This window comes from Haliotis rufescens, unplaced genomic scaffold, assembly GCF_023055435.1.
Source record: "Haliotis rufescens isolate VD_foot unplaced genomic scaffold, xgHalRufe1.0.p SCAF_8, whole genome shotgun sequence".
Lineage (NCBI taxonomy): Eukaryota > Metazoa > Mollusca > Gastropoda > Lepetellida > Haliotidae > Haliotis > Haliotis rufescens.
In genome coordinates, this window is record NW_025964372.1 from 19,275,664 (window position 1) to 19,295,768 (window position 20,105).

Consider the following 20,105-nt stretch of genomic DNA (forward strand, 5'->3'; position numbering starts at 1 on the left):
CCAGTGATTTCTTGAGACTACAACAGCATGACGGACGTCGATTAACATCATCCATGCCAACTCTCTCTCTCTCTCTCTCTCTCTCTCTCTCTCTCTCTCTCTCTCTCTCTCTCTCTCTCTCTCTCTCTCTCTCTCTCTCTCTCTCTTGTTGGAACAACGTGCATCAAGATGAAGGAACTTCTGACGAAAATTCTGCACGTATTTCCAAATAATATGACACAACATTCTTTTCTTTGACATATGTTGTATAACCAACGTGTATGCGGGCCGGTGGCGGGAAATGACATGCGGAAACGGTCCATTGCCGGATAATCTAGTGATTTGTGATCAATGTTTCCGCCTACGCCCATACCATCACTTTGAAGAAAATAACTTTCAGATTGTCTTATAAAGTCAATGTTTTAAGGTAATACATCCTAAAAACAAATTACATAAATCATAAAATTGGATTTATTATTTAATAGTCTTTTGATGAAAAAATAGAGGTTGTTCCGCAAGTGTGTCTTTGGATAGTATATATGCTGTATTAGGAATAAACATTGTATTTAGCGCGCATTGTTTGTCTGTAAACACTGAAGTAGTACCTAAGACAATTTTATATTTGCATATATATCTGTAAATGATCTCAACAGTTACCGTTTTTACCCGTTGGCTTTATCCTGCCGAAAAACCTAACAATTATTCTTTGTAAATCAAACCTTGTATGGTGTAACAATAAACACAATATTGATTTTTCAGTGTTGAAACAGATCAAGACTGCAAATTTTCAAGCGTTTTACATAATGATTATCACGTACAGTGATGCTTGACAAAAAAAACCATATTTCCTGAATTCGACTGAAGCTTCCCAAAATTGTTTGAGTTGTTCAAATAGTCTTCACGAATATATCATGGTATTATCCTTGATGACGTCAAACCTCGATTGCTACGAGATCCCGCGAGGATGGTTTGTGTCAGTATGGCAGCCAAAATGATGTAGGTTGGAGTACTTTGGTCGAGGAAAGAGTGGAAGGCTTTACCATGTGGCGGCAGGTTTTTGTCATCTGTCTGCTGATCACCTTGTCTGATATCTCAAGAGGAGTTCAGGCAAGACTAGAGCAAGAGCCATGTAAGTATATGTTTATTAGACCTCGCCTTCTGTTGAACATAACATAAGGTTGCCTCCAGTTTTGTTTTGACAGTTCTGGCATCGCGACCAGACAACTGTTAGTCGAGTGATCCCGTAGATATATTCAGTTGTTTATCTCACCCCAAGACATACTTCTTTTGTTTTAGTAATGCTAGTCACCAAAGAAGAAACTGATAAATGCAACTGATCAAAGATTATCCTGAAATATGTTTACCAAACAGCTCCTGGCTGTCTTGTTCTCGCTTAGACCTATCAACTGCTTATAAGAATATCGTCATTATCTGTAGACTTACATCGTATGGTGTCTCGTAGTCTTTACTAACATTCCGAGTTGTATTCCAAAGAGTAATTCTTGATCCTTTATTTAAGTTATCACAAATACCACTTAATCAATTTGCAGAAGCGTCAATTATAAGAGTATGCGTGACTGATGAGACATCTTATCATGGCTGTCAGTCATGGAATGGTGGAAGTGTAATAGGCCTACTTATAACACAGTACCTTCAGAAACATTGTGAGAAATACCAATATTTTCTGTAAATGTGTTATAAAGATTCTTCAAGTGCAATATGATAACAAGGACATATTTAGTCTTATTCTATCAATGTATATTGACATATTGGATATGGATCTGTGTTGACATATCTTGAAAATGTTGATTGATAGCCAATGTTATTTCACATATAGGATCCAATTTTTTGCTGTAAAGTGTTCACTGTTCTCACTACTGACCATCATGGGGAGCCAGAGGGGGTGACTGCTTGTGTCAGACATAAGAATCAATAACAAATCAATACAAGGTCCCACTTATCACCTATCGCAAATAGCCTGCAATCAGTCTTGTTCTTTGTGTGGCTGTGGCCCAAGGGAATTGTACTGGAATTATGTACTGGTAATGCTATGACGATTATGAAACAGTAGTTACATACATATGTGGGTCTCCCACATGAATTATATGTACAGTGATACATTTATAATGTTAATCATATCATTTATTTTCATGATGTTCTATGAATGTGGAAATTGCTGCCTTACTTGTGTAACGTGTGGTGTAGGTTTAGTTTTACTTCCACCATGTCCACGTGTCAGATGTATTCTTCAATTTCTTGATAAGAAAATATTGTCATCAATATCCATAACCATGATAACCAGAAAATAAAATTAATATTTGATGAAGTAGCAATAACATGCTGCCAATTAATTTTCGTGTATCATTTTTATGTCTATGCTGAGCTCTTAATAAGCTACGCCACCATAAGCATAGTTGATAAGTCAATTAATTTTGAGTTGTTTGCATACAAGTATTTATGAAAAAATTCAAAAACCCAATAGTATAAAAACATTCTGCATAATTACAAATGTATCAAAATGTTTATCAATTATGAACATGCATACCTGTGTACCATTTCTTTACAGATCTTTATATCCTGATAGAACGCAGGCATTACACATACATGAACTCTAGTGCAGAGAGTACTTCCTAAAAAATCCTTCAGATGATTAAAGGGGCAAGAAGTAGCCCTGGTACTAGAAACAATAAAGAAGATGTAATCCATAAAGTTTCATGTTCTTCCAACTTCTAGATTCCTTTTAGAGACTTAAGCATTTTACAGAAAGCGATATAGATTGTGAGGTGGTGTGCTGCTTCATGCCCACAGATGCTGAGCATTTATCATCATCAGTAAGGATGAGTATTTAAAATCAGTATGAAAGGCATAGGTCCTTGTCATAACCCTAAATGTTAAAACTTAAACATTTAGAGGGTTCAGAACAGAGGCAAATCTAAAAGATCCCAGGGGCTCCCATTAATTTCAAAAACAGTTAACACTAATCCTAGTTTGATCTGCAGTACTTTATCATGACTGCCTATACACCATGGGGAGCCTGAAGTATCTTATTGTTGTTGACCAGCTGGTATTCAGATAACACTGCCAGATGTAAGGTAATCCCTCAAGGACAGAATCTTATGAGACAGCCCTGTCACTGAAATCAGAAGTCCTGCTGACCAGACTTCGTCCCATTGTCTGAGATGAAAGTACATGTCATTAGCATTGTTTGTACTGGGTACTGTTAATGTTATAGAAATTAAGGGTCCTTGTTGTTTGAATCTCCGGAACCCGCACAATCTTTTGACAGAAGGGTTATTATCTCCTGACTTTCGTTCTAAGTATCCAAATACTGATTTAGTATTAATTCATGTTATGGTTATGTTGGAAGCGCTAAGTATGGCAAGTTTTTGTGTATGTCTAATTTTGATAGCATCGTAAATAGGGCAGGGATGGGTAACTCAGGTACTCGGGTCGAGTGGGTCCTGAATAGGACCTGGGTACCCACAGGACTACCCGGACCTGTGGTTAGTCACATGATATATATTGTTTAAGGACAATATGACTCCATGGTTACAATTGCGCGGATCGATGCTCATGATATTAATCACTGGATTGTCTGGTCCAGACTCGATTATTTACAGACCGCCATCATATAGCTGGAATATTGCTGAGTGCGGCGTAAAACAACAAACCAACCACGGTTACACTACAAGTTGCTAATGTTGGCATTACTTTCTGACTGTGCACACATTCCTGAATTCTGACTTTCACATGTTTGGATAAAGATAAAACTTCAGTGTATGCATGATAAGATTGTTGCACAAGTGTGCGTGTAAAACAATTCCCAGTCGGACATTTTGTACCCAACTTTAAGCCGACAGCAGGTACCCGGGGAGGGTCGGGTAATAATGGAGCAGGTACCCAGGTACCGGTAGTTATTTTGAACTCGTCCCAACCCTAATCATCAACTAAAGGCTGTGACTTTAACCAACAGTCCCAAGCTCGAGGTAGGGCAAAGGGGTAGCCTAGTGGTTAAAGTGTTTGTTCATCACGCCGAAGGTCCGGGTTTTATTCCCAACATGGGTAATTTGTGTGAAGCCCATATCTGGTGTCCCCCGCCATGATATTGCTGAAATATTGCTACAAGCAGGATTAAGCCTTGTAAGCTCAGCCAACAATAGTCCATTATCTTAATGCATATAAATCTTCAGAAAGTGATGACTTAAATGTCTTTCTTGATAGGTTCTGGTGTAGTTTGAATAGTCAACTGTCCATATATTCAGTCATGACTAGTTTGTATACGTTGGTATGATTAGACTATTTCTTGTGAAACTTGGCTTTCTGATGTCATCGTTCTGTTATGGGTTGTGTGAGCAAGCACCTGTTGTTGTGATCTCGAGATAAGTTGTGCGTCCATCCTAATCCAGGGCAAGCACCTGCTCTGCTTGTGGTTTTTGTCCTACTTGGCTTAATATTGTCACATGTACAAGTTGCAGGCAATGGATTGAGTGGAATTACTTGTTATTGTAGTACAATGCCAGGACATTATTTACTTCACTAAGTTTTTCATTAGAGGTTTCATTGATGTGGCACCTCAGGGATTTTTTCTAGGATTCCGTACTAAGTACCGTTGTCAGGTAAATTGGGAAAAAATCATTATTTAGATTTTTTAAAAGTTCTTATTTTACTTAATTCAGAGGAATTTTAACATTGCATTCAAAGCAATAATGTTAAACTAAGTCTTAAAGCCTCTTTCTTTATCTTGGTTGTGGGGCAGTAGGGTAGCCGAGTGGTTAAAGCGTTCGCTGCTTACGCCGATGACCCGGGTTCGATTCCCCACTTTGGTACAATGTGTGAAGCCCATTTCAGGTGTCCCCCCACCGTGATATTGGGAAATATTAAATTCCAATTTGGGAATTTTTACTGACATTTTCTGCAAACTTAATGCTGAATATCAGCCTCTAGTCAGGCCCAGATAAGTCCCTGCACCATCCAAATTGTTGCTGCGTTTGATTGTCATAATTGTATTAAAACATTTGTCTGCTTGTTTTAAAAGAAATAGAAAAGCAAAATATATTTGTTTCTTTTAATTTAAGGGTTTCTAGATACTGCATGCAAATGGCAAAAAGAATGTGAACTTATTCTTGTTGCCATAGGTAACTAGAGGTTGCCATGACATGGCTGTGAAAAACTGATGCTGATATGCAGTGTCCATGGTGTTGGTTGTTGCACATTTATGTGTCAATCAGACAAAAAACAAAACATGGACTAGGAGGGAAGCAGATTAAACAGACGGTATTAAAAGTTTGACATTTTGTTAATTATTCCTGTGACTGTTATCACTGGTAATTGAAAAGTAGATTGACTTGAAAAATAGCATTCAAACAACCATAACGCCATGAGATGCATTTGGAGGCTGAAAGAGATCGTTAGGTAAACATGGTAAACATGGTAAATGTCAGCCAAACTGAACGGCTTTTCAAATTAAACAGAGTTAGGAGCTACAATCAGACGCTGTGACTCCGTTAGTTCTGTTTTCATGCCTCATTCATGTCATTGGCCATGGTGTTACATGATAAACAGTGGTTATTCTTCATAGTAAATACTCTGTATTCTCAGATTAGACTGATTACTTTGAGAATAACCTATGGACAGATAATCAATAATTCTGAGTTGCGAGGAGGTTGTTTTAAGAAGAAAAATGTGAGAGACGGTTGAAATATGTGGGTCTCCTGACCTTAGATGGAGACATCGGCTCCGGTAGGCAGTTTTTGGGACAATGTCACATTCAACTGGTTGTGACGTCATGAAGAATGTGGTCCTATTTTCCATGTTCTTCACAAACATCGCAATTTTGAAAACAATGGGAAAAATTGTACAGACTAGTCGCTCAGCATGAAGCAAAATGTGTGCTCGCTGAGAATTACTGAAATTAATTTCAACACTAAGCATGGCTTGGGGAGTAGTACTGCAAATTGCAGTTATCTGAGTGTTTAGCTTATATGCCCCAGTATGAACACACTGCCAAGTTCCCACCCCCTGTCTTTATGGGGGGCACGGGTGGCCCAGTCGTCTAAGGCGCCACAATTCGCTGAGCAGAGTTGCGTCCCTTGGGCACACCAGAAACCTATGATTGTGGGTTCGAATCCCGGTTCGCCCTGATTATGTTTCTGGCTGAGTTTCCCCGTGCTCGTGGGTTTCACCGAAGTGGTAAACATCTGAGACCTGCATCACTTCGGGCTTTCCTCCAACATTAAGCTGACACGCCTTGATATGACTGGAATACTGTTAAAAGCGGCGTAAAACCCAACTCACTCACTCACTCACAGTCTTTATGACCAATATCTGTTCTGTCAACTTCCTGGCGCTAAAGATTTTATCTGTGGCCCGTTATTCTGACCAATATGTGATCACTCTGTCCGCAAGTAGTCAAAACAGCTCGTCATTGTATAAAGAATTGATACTTGAACAAAAACCTTGTATAGATGAAACAAGCTGGAAGCTTATTGTGTTCATGTATTGGAATGGTTGTCTTATAATCGATTACGTGTACAGCACTGCGTAGACAGATTGAGTGTTGATCAATTTTGTCAAAGACTTGTTACACTTCTATGATGATATTTGATCCGGATTTCTAAGGAACAAACTGATTATCGTAATTCTTTGTGATGATCGATCAATTCTTGTCGAGATTTCCGACACAGTGACACATGCAAGCATTATCAGTTTTGAAAATAGTTTAACATTTAAGAAATTTCTGACACATATGCACTGTTCTGCTGAGGCAGTGGCCTCCCGTGATTCTCGCAATATTTTATAGATTGGCGCATGATATTTCCTGACAGTGGGACAAAGGGCACATTCATGTAGATGGGTTTATTATATATAATTATGGGAGCCACTAACTGTATCGAAAACAGTTTACGTCACTCGTATAGCTGCTTCTATTATTGAATGTAAACATCTCAATTTACTATCAGCACCTTTCACTGGCACTCAGAAGCGAGTATACACATTTTCGAAAATAGTAGTCATAGTTCTGACAATGCCAGGGATGTTTCGTTTGAAATGACTCCAGTATTGCAGAATCGCCGACCACAAGTTATGTCAGCAATACACAGAATGTGTCGCATGGCTCACCGGAGAGTGACCACTGTGTCAGACTGAGGAAAGGCAGAAAAACTGAGAATGGTCGAAATTTTCGTGACTACATGTGGTTGCAGAATAACTCAGAAAGAAATACTATGACATGTCAGCTTTGTACAAATCATGTGAAATCTAATTCAATGGCAAAGCAACATTCTAATTTTATAACGACTACCTTGAAGAGACGTGCTAACAGCAGTGATCACAAAAAACTGGCTAAATATATTGCTGCGATATGTAATATCTGAGAAAGATTCCCAGTGAAAATTCTGTGTATGGGTAACGTTAATTGTGTTTCTGTAGCCATAACCTGCATACTATAGGGTTTAAAGTTTTATATGATCGTTCAGAGTGTGGCCCCATGTATTTATGCTGAAGGGGTCCCTGTCTCCAGTTGTTCAGTTTCTTGGCAGAACACTGCATATGTAAATGTTATCAGTTTTGAAAATAATTTGAAATTAAAGAGATTTCCGACACATATGTAAATGTTATCAGTTTTGAAAATAGTTTAACATTAAAGAGATTTACGACACAAATGTAAATGTTATCAGTTTTAAAAATAGTTTAACATTAAAGAGATTTACGACACATATGTAAATGTTGTCAGTTTTTAAAATAGTTTAGCACTAAAGAAGAAAAAAGCAAATAGTCCCTCAAAGCTTTAATAATTTATCCATTTACCATGTTTACAGATGGCAATGTCTCACTGTCAGTTATTAAGTTTTTAGATTTGTCATATGGCAATGAATACTTTTAACATTTTGTCATGCAGTGTCTAGTAATATTTGTCAATATTGTGTGACCTCTATTCTATTTATTAATGAACTACTGTTCGCATTGACAAAATCGGTCCTATCTACAAACTACAATAACTACGTGGCTCTGAACTTTGTGACCTGATTCTCAGGGTAGGGCATTATAGACCTACCCCAGGATATATATATATAGGTTATAGCCAGCATCAATCAATATATCCTCTCCAGGTGTGGGATAAAGTGCTTTGTTGGACTGTAGGCTAAGTAGATGCAAATATATAGACTGACACATAAACAACATTAGGAGAATTGATCGCACGTGTCAAGTAAAGAGGAATTGTGTTCCAGAATTAAGATGATGAATATTCTGTACGATTAGGAGATAAACATACTGTGTTTTCAATGTAGAGTTAGGTTACCTGTAGATTTAAGCACGCTTAATTGAATTTCGAACTGAACATTTATCTTGAGGTTTCGAATGGTAAACATCTTAAGGATAAATATAAAGGTTACCTCATTCTATAGTGAAAACACAGTTTCTTATCTCCAATCTAACAACACTTAATGTGAACTCTCTGGTGTTAGCGAAAATATTGGGTGAAGCAATATCGGGTGAAGTGGTATTGGTTAAGTTTAGTGTTTTAAGTAGTTTTTCGTTTTGAATTAATGAAACATATTTACTTGCATATTGACAAACTATGTCGTTGTATATGACAGCAACTGCAGGGATTTATTTAGACGTGCTCAGAAGCCTATATTTGGCCTCAAGTCTGCAGCAAGTACCGCTATTAGCATCCAGGATAAGTTCTTTTCTGTATCGATACAAGACAATACTCTTGCTAAAATAAATTACTAAATATTCCTTGAATGACCCAAACATCACAAGTTAACATATCAAGTTCACTCCTAAAATTAGGCGCTATGAACAGGTGTCCACTGATTTGAACCTGCTCTGAAATAGTAATTGTCATGAAGTTTTTACGCGGTTTGACGTAAATATGTGTTTCACGATACATATCATATCTTGACCTATGTATTATGATATTTATCGTTTTGTGAACTCACTGTACTTTTCTCCCCAAGTATTCAAGTACCTTCTTCATCATCAGCCTGAAAAAGATTGTTTGATGCGGTAGCCTGATTTGCTTATTTGCAGATTTAATATGAATTAACTTGGTACATAACCAGCCTAATCGTTGTTTCAGCGAAAACTGAAGTAATTATCCAACCGATAATGATTCATTAACAACCATGCTGGTTTATGACATTTACTGATCGCATATATCTCTAATTATGCCGACGTCCAGGGATAAGTAACAAAGTGATGACGGAGTGGGCTGAGTCCAACTAAAATATAAGTCAGATGGTCTGAGAATGCTCTCCCTTGGCACCTTTATGGAATATATACTAAAATAATAATCATGAACATTTTGTAGTGAAGGCTAAGCACACAATTTCATCAAAATATCCCCCCAAATATTCATGATCCCTAAATTATTTGTTCAGTATATAACATTAACCGTACAGCAGTCAGATGGGAAAAGATGATGCAATATGAAAAACTTGAAAAAAAGGATATATATTTCAGTGATGCATGATATTGATATTACCTCTTATAACACAGAAGTTTTGTTTTTGTTAATATGACTTAATCTGACCTTGTAACATATTATTGTATTGCCAAGAATTTTGGTAGCCTTATGGGACAAGTCTGAATCTTTCCGAAAACGTTTGGTTCTCATCATTGATAAACTGTAGCACACTCACTCACTCACTCACTCACTCACTCACTCACTCACTCACTCACTCACTCACAGTAACTGCCTGATGTGATTGCCACATTTGTTTCGTGTGCGCTAAACGTTCCCCCACAAGATATTAAATCAAGCAAAATGATCAAGAGAATTATGGCTGAAATTGTTCTTGTCATTGCGCTCAGATCCTCCCAGCGAAGTAATTGCTTCCTTCCCAGATGTTCTTGTTGGAGTGAAGCCGTGCTGGAAAACGTCAATCCAATACCGTGTCCGTCTCTGCTTCATTCTCAGAATATATTCAGGTTACACGGCCATTGGCCCTGGTCACCAGTGAGTGAGTGAGGGTGAGTGATTGAGTGTGAGTGGCTGAAAAGGTGCGCAGCCATGAGCCCTTGTCAAGTTTGTTTATTTGATGTTTTAATGCCGCACTCAGCAATATTCCAGCTATATGACGGCGATCTGTAAATAATCGAGTCTGGACCAGACAGTCCAGTGATTGACGTCATGAACATTGATCCATGCAGTTGGGATACAATGACATGCACCAACCAATTCAGCGAGGCTGACTACCTGATCCCGTTAGTCGCCTTTTACGGCAAGCATGGGTTGCAGAAGACCTATTCTACCCCGGATCTTCATGGGTCTTCACGGGTCCCATGTCAAGTAGTGGAGTGAGTGAGTGCATGCCTCAGTTCTGAAATTGAGGATTGTTTTGAGCTCCATTTGGATGTTATATTTTGTAGATGTATAATTATAAATAATTAATAAGGTAACTTTATTAACAGACTAAATAGTCCCGATTCCGCTTTGTGTACTCCTCCTGTGAATCCCCCTGTGTAAACCTCTCCTACATCCCTCCCCTTGTACCCCACACATCCTCAGTCAATTAAGACCAAGACAAGATAATTTCTATGAGTAGACCAAAAGAAAATCAAATTTATTGGTTAATCAGGTGAAATACCAGCAGACAGAACCACGTCATTATGTTTCCTCCATCACGTCGATCAGCGTCCATGAATCATTCAGTTTGTGCAGTAGAGACTGGTGGTTGTCGTTAGTGTCACAAAATGTATGACAGTTTTTGTCTCGTTAGTTTACTATTTTAGGCTTGTAGAGACCATGGAGGCTGACAGGGAAAATCGATGTGTTTGATCGTGATAGAAAGCCACTCCTGTCAATAAGTCTGTGCAGTCGATCACATTGAAGCAGCAGTGTTCCCTGATCCATAATTGATCCAGTACAGGCAGCGGTTTGTTCATGGTACTAGATATCGGAAAGCATTGTATGTGGTCAGAACTGCATCATAATGTTTTGGCTCCAGGGTCGTGCAGGGATTTATTCTTGAATGTTTGCATCCGTGTTTGTGTTTGAAACAAAGGATGAATGTCAACCTGGGGTTGTCATACAAAAATACGTAACAAAAATGAATCATCTACAATAATTACTGGTTCTTTGATAAATACATATCTCTACTTACCTCATGAACTTTGAATCCACTTGGATTTCGGAAATGGAATCAGTTTGTTTCTTTGCTGTCGTTTAACGCAATATTACCGCTATATGATAGTGGTCTGTAAGTAATCAAGTCTGGACCAGACAATCAAGTTATTATTATCATGAGCATCGATCCACGCAATTGGGATGTGATGACATGCATCAACCAAGTCAGCGAGCCTGACCACCCGATCCCGTTAGTCGCCTCTTAGGACAAGCAAAGTTGCCTTTTGCGGCAAGCATGGGTTGCTGAATACCTTTTCTAACCTGGATCTTGACAGATAGGAATCATCTGGCACAGGATTATAGGGAATAATATCTTCCCTTTAATGTCATCTTTTAACTTCAGCAATCCATGCTTGCAGTAAGAGGCGAACTAAAGGGATCGGGTGGTCAGGCTCGCTGACTTGGTTGATACATGTCATTGCATCCCAATTGCGTGGATCGATGCTCATGACATCAATCACTGGATTGTCTCGTCCAGACTCGATTATTTGCAGACTGACATCATATAGCTGAGTGCAGTGTTAAACAACAAACAAACTATATATTTTATATTGTTATGGGTTATGATTCGCTGCTTTGACGTTAATGGTCTGTCAAACTGGTGTACCATGGTATACCAGGGGGACATTTTATTCCGCAAAACGGGAAGTTGAACCCAAATAACCTCCCACCCATCCTAAAGTCAAATATTGGCCACATAAGGAGAGTACTGTGTCTTTATATTGGCAGCCTGTGCTGTACACCTTTGAGTCCACTAGCTAATTTGGCTCTTAGCATCATTTCTTTTACAGTTCAAAGTTTTTATTGGACCAAACAGAATTTAACTGGACTCAGGCTTTGGACTATTTGCTAAAGTCACAGACCGATTCAATGATAGAAACTAACATTTTTAGTCCACTAGTCCTTATGATGATAACATATACTAAAACCCTTTAAAATGACAAATTTGTACTAGTCCTTATGATATCTTAACTATTGGGCAGTTTGGCAAGGACTACAGGACTTAGTGCCAATTTCTAACGCTGCTGATTGCATGTTTTCTGTGAGAATCTAACCTTTTTTCTAATAGTTTTTTTATGCTGAATTTCATCAATTACTCTATCAAACCATCACCAGTCTTGAAAAAACATAATCAATATCGAACAAACACTTGTACTATTTATAGATTACCAATGCTATTTCCTCAGATTTGCACGAAAATAACCAAACAGCCCTTGCCAGATTTGATCATGATCATGCTGCTTTAATAAGCTGTCGGTCAGCGTGATATGAACAACAACTGATTGCAGTCTTTGTGGCATTTAATACATCTTGGGTTGACCATTGTTGACTAACCAGCCTTCCATCAGACCTTCATTGATTTCCCAACATATTTACATGAATTATATGACTGATCATCTTGGTGGTAAGTGCACCAGCATAGCGGCTACTACTGAATGTGAAGCTGTTGGACCTATAGGCTAAATACAGAAATAGTTCCAACCGGTTTGTGACCACCCTGCCATTTATTCACAGTAGCTGCCATGGGCACATGAACCATTAGTCGCACTTTGCTTGCGTTTGTAGTGGGAGAGTTGTGTTGATTTTTCTTCAAATGGAGCACCATAAGCCTACAACAACTGGATTGATTTAAGGCGACCCAATTCAATATCCATAGTAACAGAGCGTTGTCGGTGAAACAAGGTCGGCATTGACGTCATATGGACCTCTTTGAAAGAACCAGGTTTCGGTGACGACAGCGTGGTCAACAGATCAATGCTTGAACTGGGGACACTGATTTTGCGTTCTGAACACAGCACGAGGTGCTTCGAGCTGCTTCGAGCTGTTTCGGTGTAATTCGGGAACAATATACTTGCAGTGGGCTTCCAGCTGAAATGTATTGCTGAAAGCTTGTTTTTCTTCCCCCCTTGAGCCCTTCTTTCGTGGAGTTTAGGGAACGTCAGAAATTGAATGCCTCTTGCAATGAAACCTTCCAATACCGTAAAGCGCCGACAAAATGGAAAAGTGAACCTAATGACTGGTATTCTTTGGTGGAGGGATGTCTTAACCATTGATGGGGAATTAAAGTTTGAATTGATTCAACCGTGGGTCAGGTTTGAGAAGCTTCCAGTATTTGTCAAGGGTTTCAGGTGTCCTAAATTGCTGCTATTTCTGTTTCATTATTAAGCTGCTGTGATGAATCGTTATTGAGCTGCTGTGATGAAAAAGAGGAATTGACAGGTTGCCAATGAAAATTGCGAATTTGAAAGATGATGTAGGGGTCGGTTAGGTTTGTGGAACAGATGCTTGATATGGCAAGAATTAAAGAGCATGATCTTCATCTTGTTTGGGACATTTTGTTAGACTTTAATAATTCAGAAGGGGGCACGGGTGGCCCAGTCGTCTAAGGCGCCGTGATTCGCTATGCAGAATTGCATCCCTTGGACACACCAGAAACCTATGATTGTGGGTTCGAATCCCGGTTCGCCCCAATTATGTTTCTAGGTTTGTCAGCACCATACCCGTGCTCATGGGTTTCACCAAAGTGGTTAACGTCTGAGACCTGCATCACTTTGGGCTTTCCTCCCACATTAAGCTGACACGCCGTGATATAACTGGAATAATGTTAAAGGCGTAAAACCCAACTCACTAATAATTCAGAGAAACTCAGCAGCAGACTCATGCAAACCAGAGCCATGCTGAGACAGAACATAATAAGCAATAACGCAGAATCTTGCCTCTAGCAGATCAATATTTGTGTAGTGGACCGACCATGTGATAATCTTGGTAGGGCTGCGCTGGGATTTTTGAAAAAATAATCTGTCCCAGAAAAAAAAATGGTGGAGAACTTGTCAATGAAAGAAAGGAGGCCAGAGGTAATTGTGTACCAAGAACATTGCTATCAGGCCCACTGAGAGATTGCAAGTAATTGATTGTTGGAGGACAACGGCAGCCATGCAACGCCCACACATTCGGCTCTTGCTTAGCCTCTCTGTATATGGGTATGCCAATAGGAACAATTATCACTGCTGTAATCCATCTTAAAATGTAGCATGATCCTTGGTGTTCTCTATGTACATGATGGAGGCAACTAGGGCTGTCACGATAAATCGAAATACCGATATATATTGCTATTGGTAAGCACTTAAAGTCAATAAATCAATTGTCAAATCAGTTTCTGATCAATAGTATCGATTTCCGTTAGGGATATTGATAGTTTCGATTGTATTTACCATATTATGCGGTTGAGTCAAATGCTGTTCAAATTTGCTTTTCTTTTGATCATGATAATTTACACACGGTAATGTGGAAGTTTCCTTTTCTTAAATTATTTGGGTAAAGAAAAAACAAATCAGTCATATCTCAAACTGTATTTTGTATTTGTTGTTATGGTTATCACATTCAAAGAAAACTTCAGTTCCATGGTTTAATTCAACTCTAAAATCCATCTAAAATGATACACTAAAACTATCGATATTTATCGCAATAGTGTCTTTGAATATCAATAGTTATCGCAATAGTTTCTTTCAATATCAATAGTTATTGCAATAGTTTCTTTCAATATCAATAGTCATCGCAATAGTGATTTCAATACCAATAGTCACCCCTAGACCTCGCTCACGATCCTATATGTAAATTTTCACCACTATTTTGTACTACTAAATAGTGTTTTTACTACTAAATAGTGTTTGGGGTAACAGTTATTATAGCAAATGTTTCAGGTAAGAATGTTTTACTTAGTGTGTGACTTTGATGGATATTTCTATCGAGAAGTAAAACAATCGCGATCCATCGATGAATCGGTGTATCAGCCCACTACTGGGATGCATGGAGGGTTCACTGAAACATCATCTTCCCGAGGCAAGAGAGTAAACTGACTTTAAAAAACAGTTTCCACCCTTGCCGAACTAGGCTGGAATTCCTGGGCTCGATCGTAGGGCCACCAGTGGTTATTATGAGTTATGTCCCTTCTGAGCCTCTCCTATGGACCAATCCCATCCCATCACTTGCATTTGTTTCAAACAAAATGGCGGCGCCCAGTCAAGACGATCTGATCGATAATCAAGATCTATATTGTGATAAAACGGGTCTAACATCGCGAAGTGCATCAAATCATGCGAGGAGCTTGATTAAAACATGAAAAGGTTATGCAAATACCTGTTGACAATGAGTTGGCGGTGCACATGCTTTGCAAATCCTGCAATCAACCGACATCTGCATGACAGTTTACGAACCGCATTATGATTTCGGTGTGCGATTTTGATTCGACAACGCATAGACTCGTTAGTCCAGCCAAAATGTAACTCCATAATACCAGCCAAGTTCGGCAAGGGTGGAAACTTGACTTTTATAGTCATTTAACTCTCTTGCCTCGGGAAGATACTGAAACATGAACTAAATCACTGTTGACCCTCTTCCACCATGGCTGCCATCTGTCCCGTATCTGTTACAATTTTGCAACTAAAATATGAAAACACAATTCTTACTAGCTCATACGAATAATATGCCAATGTGCTAAAAAATGTCACAAGGGCTACATTTTTATAGACACCCAGGCCCCCGCCGTGATATTGCTGGAATATTGCTAAAAGCGGCGTAAAACCATACTCACTCACTCACTATAGACACCAAGGGAAGGATAGAGTCATTATTTGCCTCACACTTTCTGCTACAAACATGGTCGCATCTTCTTTATTGACTGGTATGAAGCCTTTTAGTGTAACATCTGTCCAATCGAGATGCTCCATTCATATTATAGGAAGTTGCTGTACTTGAAATAGAAACTTAGTGGAGATCCGGGGTAGAATAGATAGAATAGAATTCTTTAGCAACCCATACTTGACGTAAAAGGTGACTATAATTGTCATAAGAGGTGACTAACAGGATCGGGTGGTCATGCTCGCTGACTTGGTTGAAGCATGTCATTGATCCCGATTGCGTGGGTCGATGCTCATGTCAATCACTGGATTGTCTGGTCCAGACTTGATTGCTGACAGACCGCCGTCATATAGCTGGAATATTGCTGAGTGCAGCATTATACAACAAAGAAACAAACAAATAAACTTAGTGATCAAATTTTCAACTGAGTCAGGCTTTCATGTCCAGAAAACATAACAAAATACAAATTGTAAGGGGGCACGGGTGGCCCAGTCGTCTAAGGCGCGGCGATTCGCTGTGCAGAGTTGCGTCCCTTGGGCACGCCAGAAACCTATGATTGTGTTCACCCCGATTATGTTTCTAGGTTTGTCAGCACCATACCTGTATTGTGGGTTTCACCGAAGTGGTAAACGTCTGAGACCTGCATCACTTCGGGCTTTCCTCCCACATTAAGCTGACCCGCCGCGATATAACTGGAATACTGTTAAAAGCGGCGTTAAGCCCAACTCACTCACAAATTGTAATTGGGAAAGCTGGCAGGTATGCCCTAACAAGTTGAGACAGTGATTGAGGTGAAACTTGTTCAAGATGGTATTAATGACAGCCCTCTCACACTGATACAGAGGTGGTGAAACTAATGAACAGAGGACAATGGGATGGTAATGGGACTGAAAGTAGGTTTATCGAGTGGTATTATTTACCTAGCCCTTTCCTTGCTATTATGGTAAGTATATATTCATGGATAAGCTGCAATGCGAAAAGACCAATATTTATGTAAATGTTCCCTATGCAATGTAGGTTTATATGGTTGTATGAAAAATGAAGGTTTTCTGTGAATATCAATTTATGATGTTTCAATTTATCAACTGAGCAAAAGAACTTGAACGTCCATGATCCAATTTACGTACTTTGTGAGCGAAGGATGTATCTGGTTGACTAACCAGTTGTTAAAAGTATTAACTCACACAGTTGGGGGTACAATAAGACTACCCATTGTGGCCACCCAATCCATAGTTAAGTTTACTCACAATGTATAGGAGGTACTGGGGACCAATACTGTGGAAGAACCAGACCTGTCCACTCTGGACACATTTAAAAGTCAAGTTTTGTGTTCTCTGGTCTACAAACTTGATCTCCTACACTGTTTCCTTCTACAGTGCGTTCTTTGAGTTCTGTCATAAGGCATCTGCCTTGCACCTGTCTTCACCCCCTTCTTGATCAGAGTATGCATTGAATGCAAGACCCTTGACGTTGTGCATATCCCCAGGTTGGGTCAATATCTGTCTCCTGGCCCTGTTTCCGAAACCTTAATTTCCTTCATTGGACAAGTTCTCAAATCAATCAGAAGCCTGGTGTCACAATCAGGAAACACAAGTTGATTTCTCACAAACACCCATATATACAATCAGACCTTTGCGAACGAGAAGTACCCCCTGGCCTGGAGGATGCCTTCAATTCAATGCCGAGTAGACGACATGGAGCGAGTGGTGAGTGCTTCAGCGTATCTTGTCTGCATCAGCTATGGCTCCTAATGCATATAACAAAATGTGTGATCAATGGGGTTGATCACCTTACTGCTGTAATGATACCCAGCGGGCTTGGTACCTAAATGATATCAGACTGACATATTCCAGCCACACAGAACACTGTAGAGTTGTGGGCCATTTTGGGTACAGTTGATGTCTTGGCAGAGTATGACAGCCACACAGGAACACTGTAGAGTTGTGGACTTGTAGCCATTTTGGGTACAGTTGATGTCTTGGCAGAGTATGACCGCCACACAGGAACACTGTAGAGTTGTGGCCTTCCATCAACACAGCAACAGGACAGAGGTTCGGAATTGAACTTGACTCCTCAGTGACAGGGTCTGGGTACCTGTGTGAATGGCTGTGTTGGACGTGAAGGATAGGACTGAGTATCACCTGTGAAATTTCCACGAACAGTTCATGAACAGTTGTTCATGAGCAGTTCATGAACATTTAATGGCACATTAAGTTCATGAACTAAATTGAGCAGTTCATGGAGTATAATGTTTTTTAACAAATTCATGAACTTGTTATATCAACAGTTCATGAACAGTTCATGATTTGAAGAACTCACTTATACAGGGGATTGGAAGCACTCAGGTGTTCAATGGAGGGCTGATCATTGAATATTTCAATCATCTTGAAGAGTGCAGAGTTTGAGGTGGTCTGTCAGACACACTTTGCTGAAGATCAGAAGTTCTGACAAACTTCACTTTGTAATATAAACTATAATCTGACACTAAGTTTAGAACCAAAGGTTCAACATACCTGACATACCTGACAGATCATCTGGTACTTTCTTGTTTAGATTTTTTCATAACTTCCAGATTCAAATACTGAAAACGGCTTCTGCACCCCTTTTATTTCCAAATCTGTCTTCAAATAATTATATTTTTTAGAGACAGATGTTGCTGCAGAACTGACGGACTGATGTGTGTCGCGGATCTCTTAGTGTATCCATTAGTGGACCAAGAACAGATGCAGTTCATCATGTTTTAGTCAATAATGCATTGTTGTAGTATCTTGACAATCAGATTCATCAGTAATCCAAAAGGCTTTCATTCCATATGCTTTACTAATAGTCGTGAAATTTAATTGGTAATTTTTTTAATGAAAAAGATGAAGCTTTCGGAAACATTTCCAAGGATGATCGATCAGTTGAGTTGACATGGTTAACATGGTTAACATACATGTCTCAGGGTGGCTGTTATGTGTGTCGACTGTTTCCGGCTCCGTCCCCTGGGGTTTATCTCGTCCATCAAAATACAGCTTAAGGTTTATTTTTGGTGAATCTAGAACATCTAGAAGTTTATCTATCCCTATGTGAGAGAAGGGGTAAGATAAATTAGAAATCAATATGGCTTTGGAAATGTTATCATGCTGACAAATTAGTTTGTGAATTCAGCTTGTCAAGAGGGACGAGCTTGCTGTGGTTGCGTGATTATTGGAGCCCTTGGGTCTTAGTTTGAAAAGGGAATATATTGAGTACTTTGTGGACACTGATAGTTTTGTCTCTGCATCTGTTATGTTTCATTAACTTGTGGCAGACTCACTGAACTGGGTATTGATCCACGGGTTTGGTTTATGCACATCTGTTTTTTATGCCCTAGGTCAGGGGTTCAAGAATCTGAAAAAAATGTTTGTATTCCTGTCAGGCCTCTTGGGATCATATACAGGCAGATATATCAAACCATAAAAAACCTTTACACACACTCACTTACTCTTCTCTTAATGTACCTGCGACCCGTGAAGATTCCGGGATAGAATAGGTCTTCAGCAACCCAGGCTTGCCGTAAAAGGTGACTTTGCTTGTCGTAAAAGGCGACTAACGGGATCGGGTGGTCAGGCTCGCTGACTTGGTTGATGCACGCCATCGATCTCAATTGCCTGGATTGATGCTCATGATGTTAATCACTGGATTGTCTGGTCGAGACTCAATTATTTACAGACTGACGTCATATAGCTGGAATATTGCTGAGTGCGGCGTTAAACAACAAACCAACCAACCAATGTACCTGCAGTACAGTGTTCCATGCAGGTGGAAGTGTCAAGTGTTGATTGTGGGGGACTAGGGTGCTGAAGTCGGTTAGCAGCATTGCGTCATTCAGGCGTGCCATGATCCTATAATCATGGGTTTGAATCTTGGATTCTCCCAAATTAGGATCACTCGTTTGTCAGCACCTGCATATGTCAAAACCAGCATTATTTCCGACTTAAACTCCATCATTGAGTTGACCTGCACTTACAAGACATGTGCAAACACCCACCCACCCAAAGCAATCTACTGAATGTTAACACTATCCCTCATGTGAGTAGATCAGTTGTACTTTGATTGGCTGTTGCCATGTAATCATTATTCAGGTTGTATGTGTAGACTAGGCCTGTCTCCCTGTGTTTGTGCAAGAAAATTGCTGCTGGCAATACTGGAATACATTGTAGTCTATTTCAACAAAATTGTTTGGAAAACTGAAAAAAATATCTTGCTCAGGGAATGTTTGGCAGATTGAGTGTTGTGAGTGGGCGAGTGATATTTTATTTCTCATTATCTTTTTGTTTCTTTTCTCTGTTTCAATTCTTTATTACAGTAATATAGGTTGTACAGAGTAAGA

The 20,105-nt window shown here is 39.4% G+C and overlaps 1 protein-coding gene across 1 annotated transcript in view; it reads left to right on the plus strand.

Moving 5' to 3' along the window:
• Positions 1-908: 908 nt before the first annotated feature.
• LOC124142476 (neural proliferation differentiation and control protein 1-like) overlaps positions 909-20,105 on the plus strand; it is a 53,584-nt gene continuing 34,387 nt past the window's right edge. Inside the window, exon 1 of the mRNA XM_046510962.2 lies at positions 909-1,108. Within this exon, the coding sequence (XP_046366918.1) occupies positions 1,021-1,108 (88 nt within the window). The 5' untranslated portion in view covers positions 909-1,020. The remainder of the gene's footprint in view (positions 1,109-20,105) is intronic.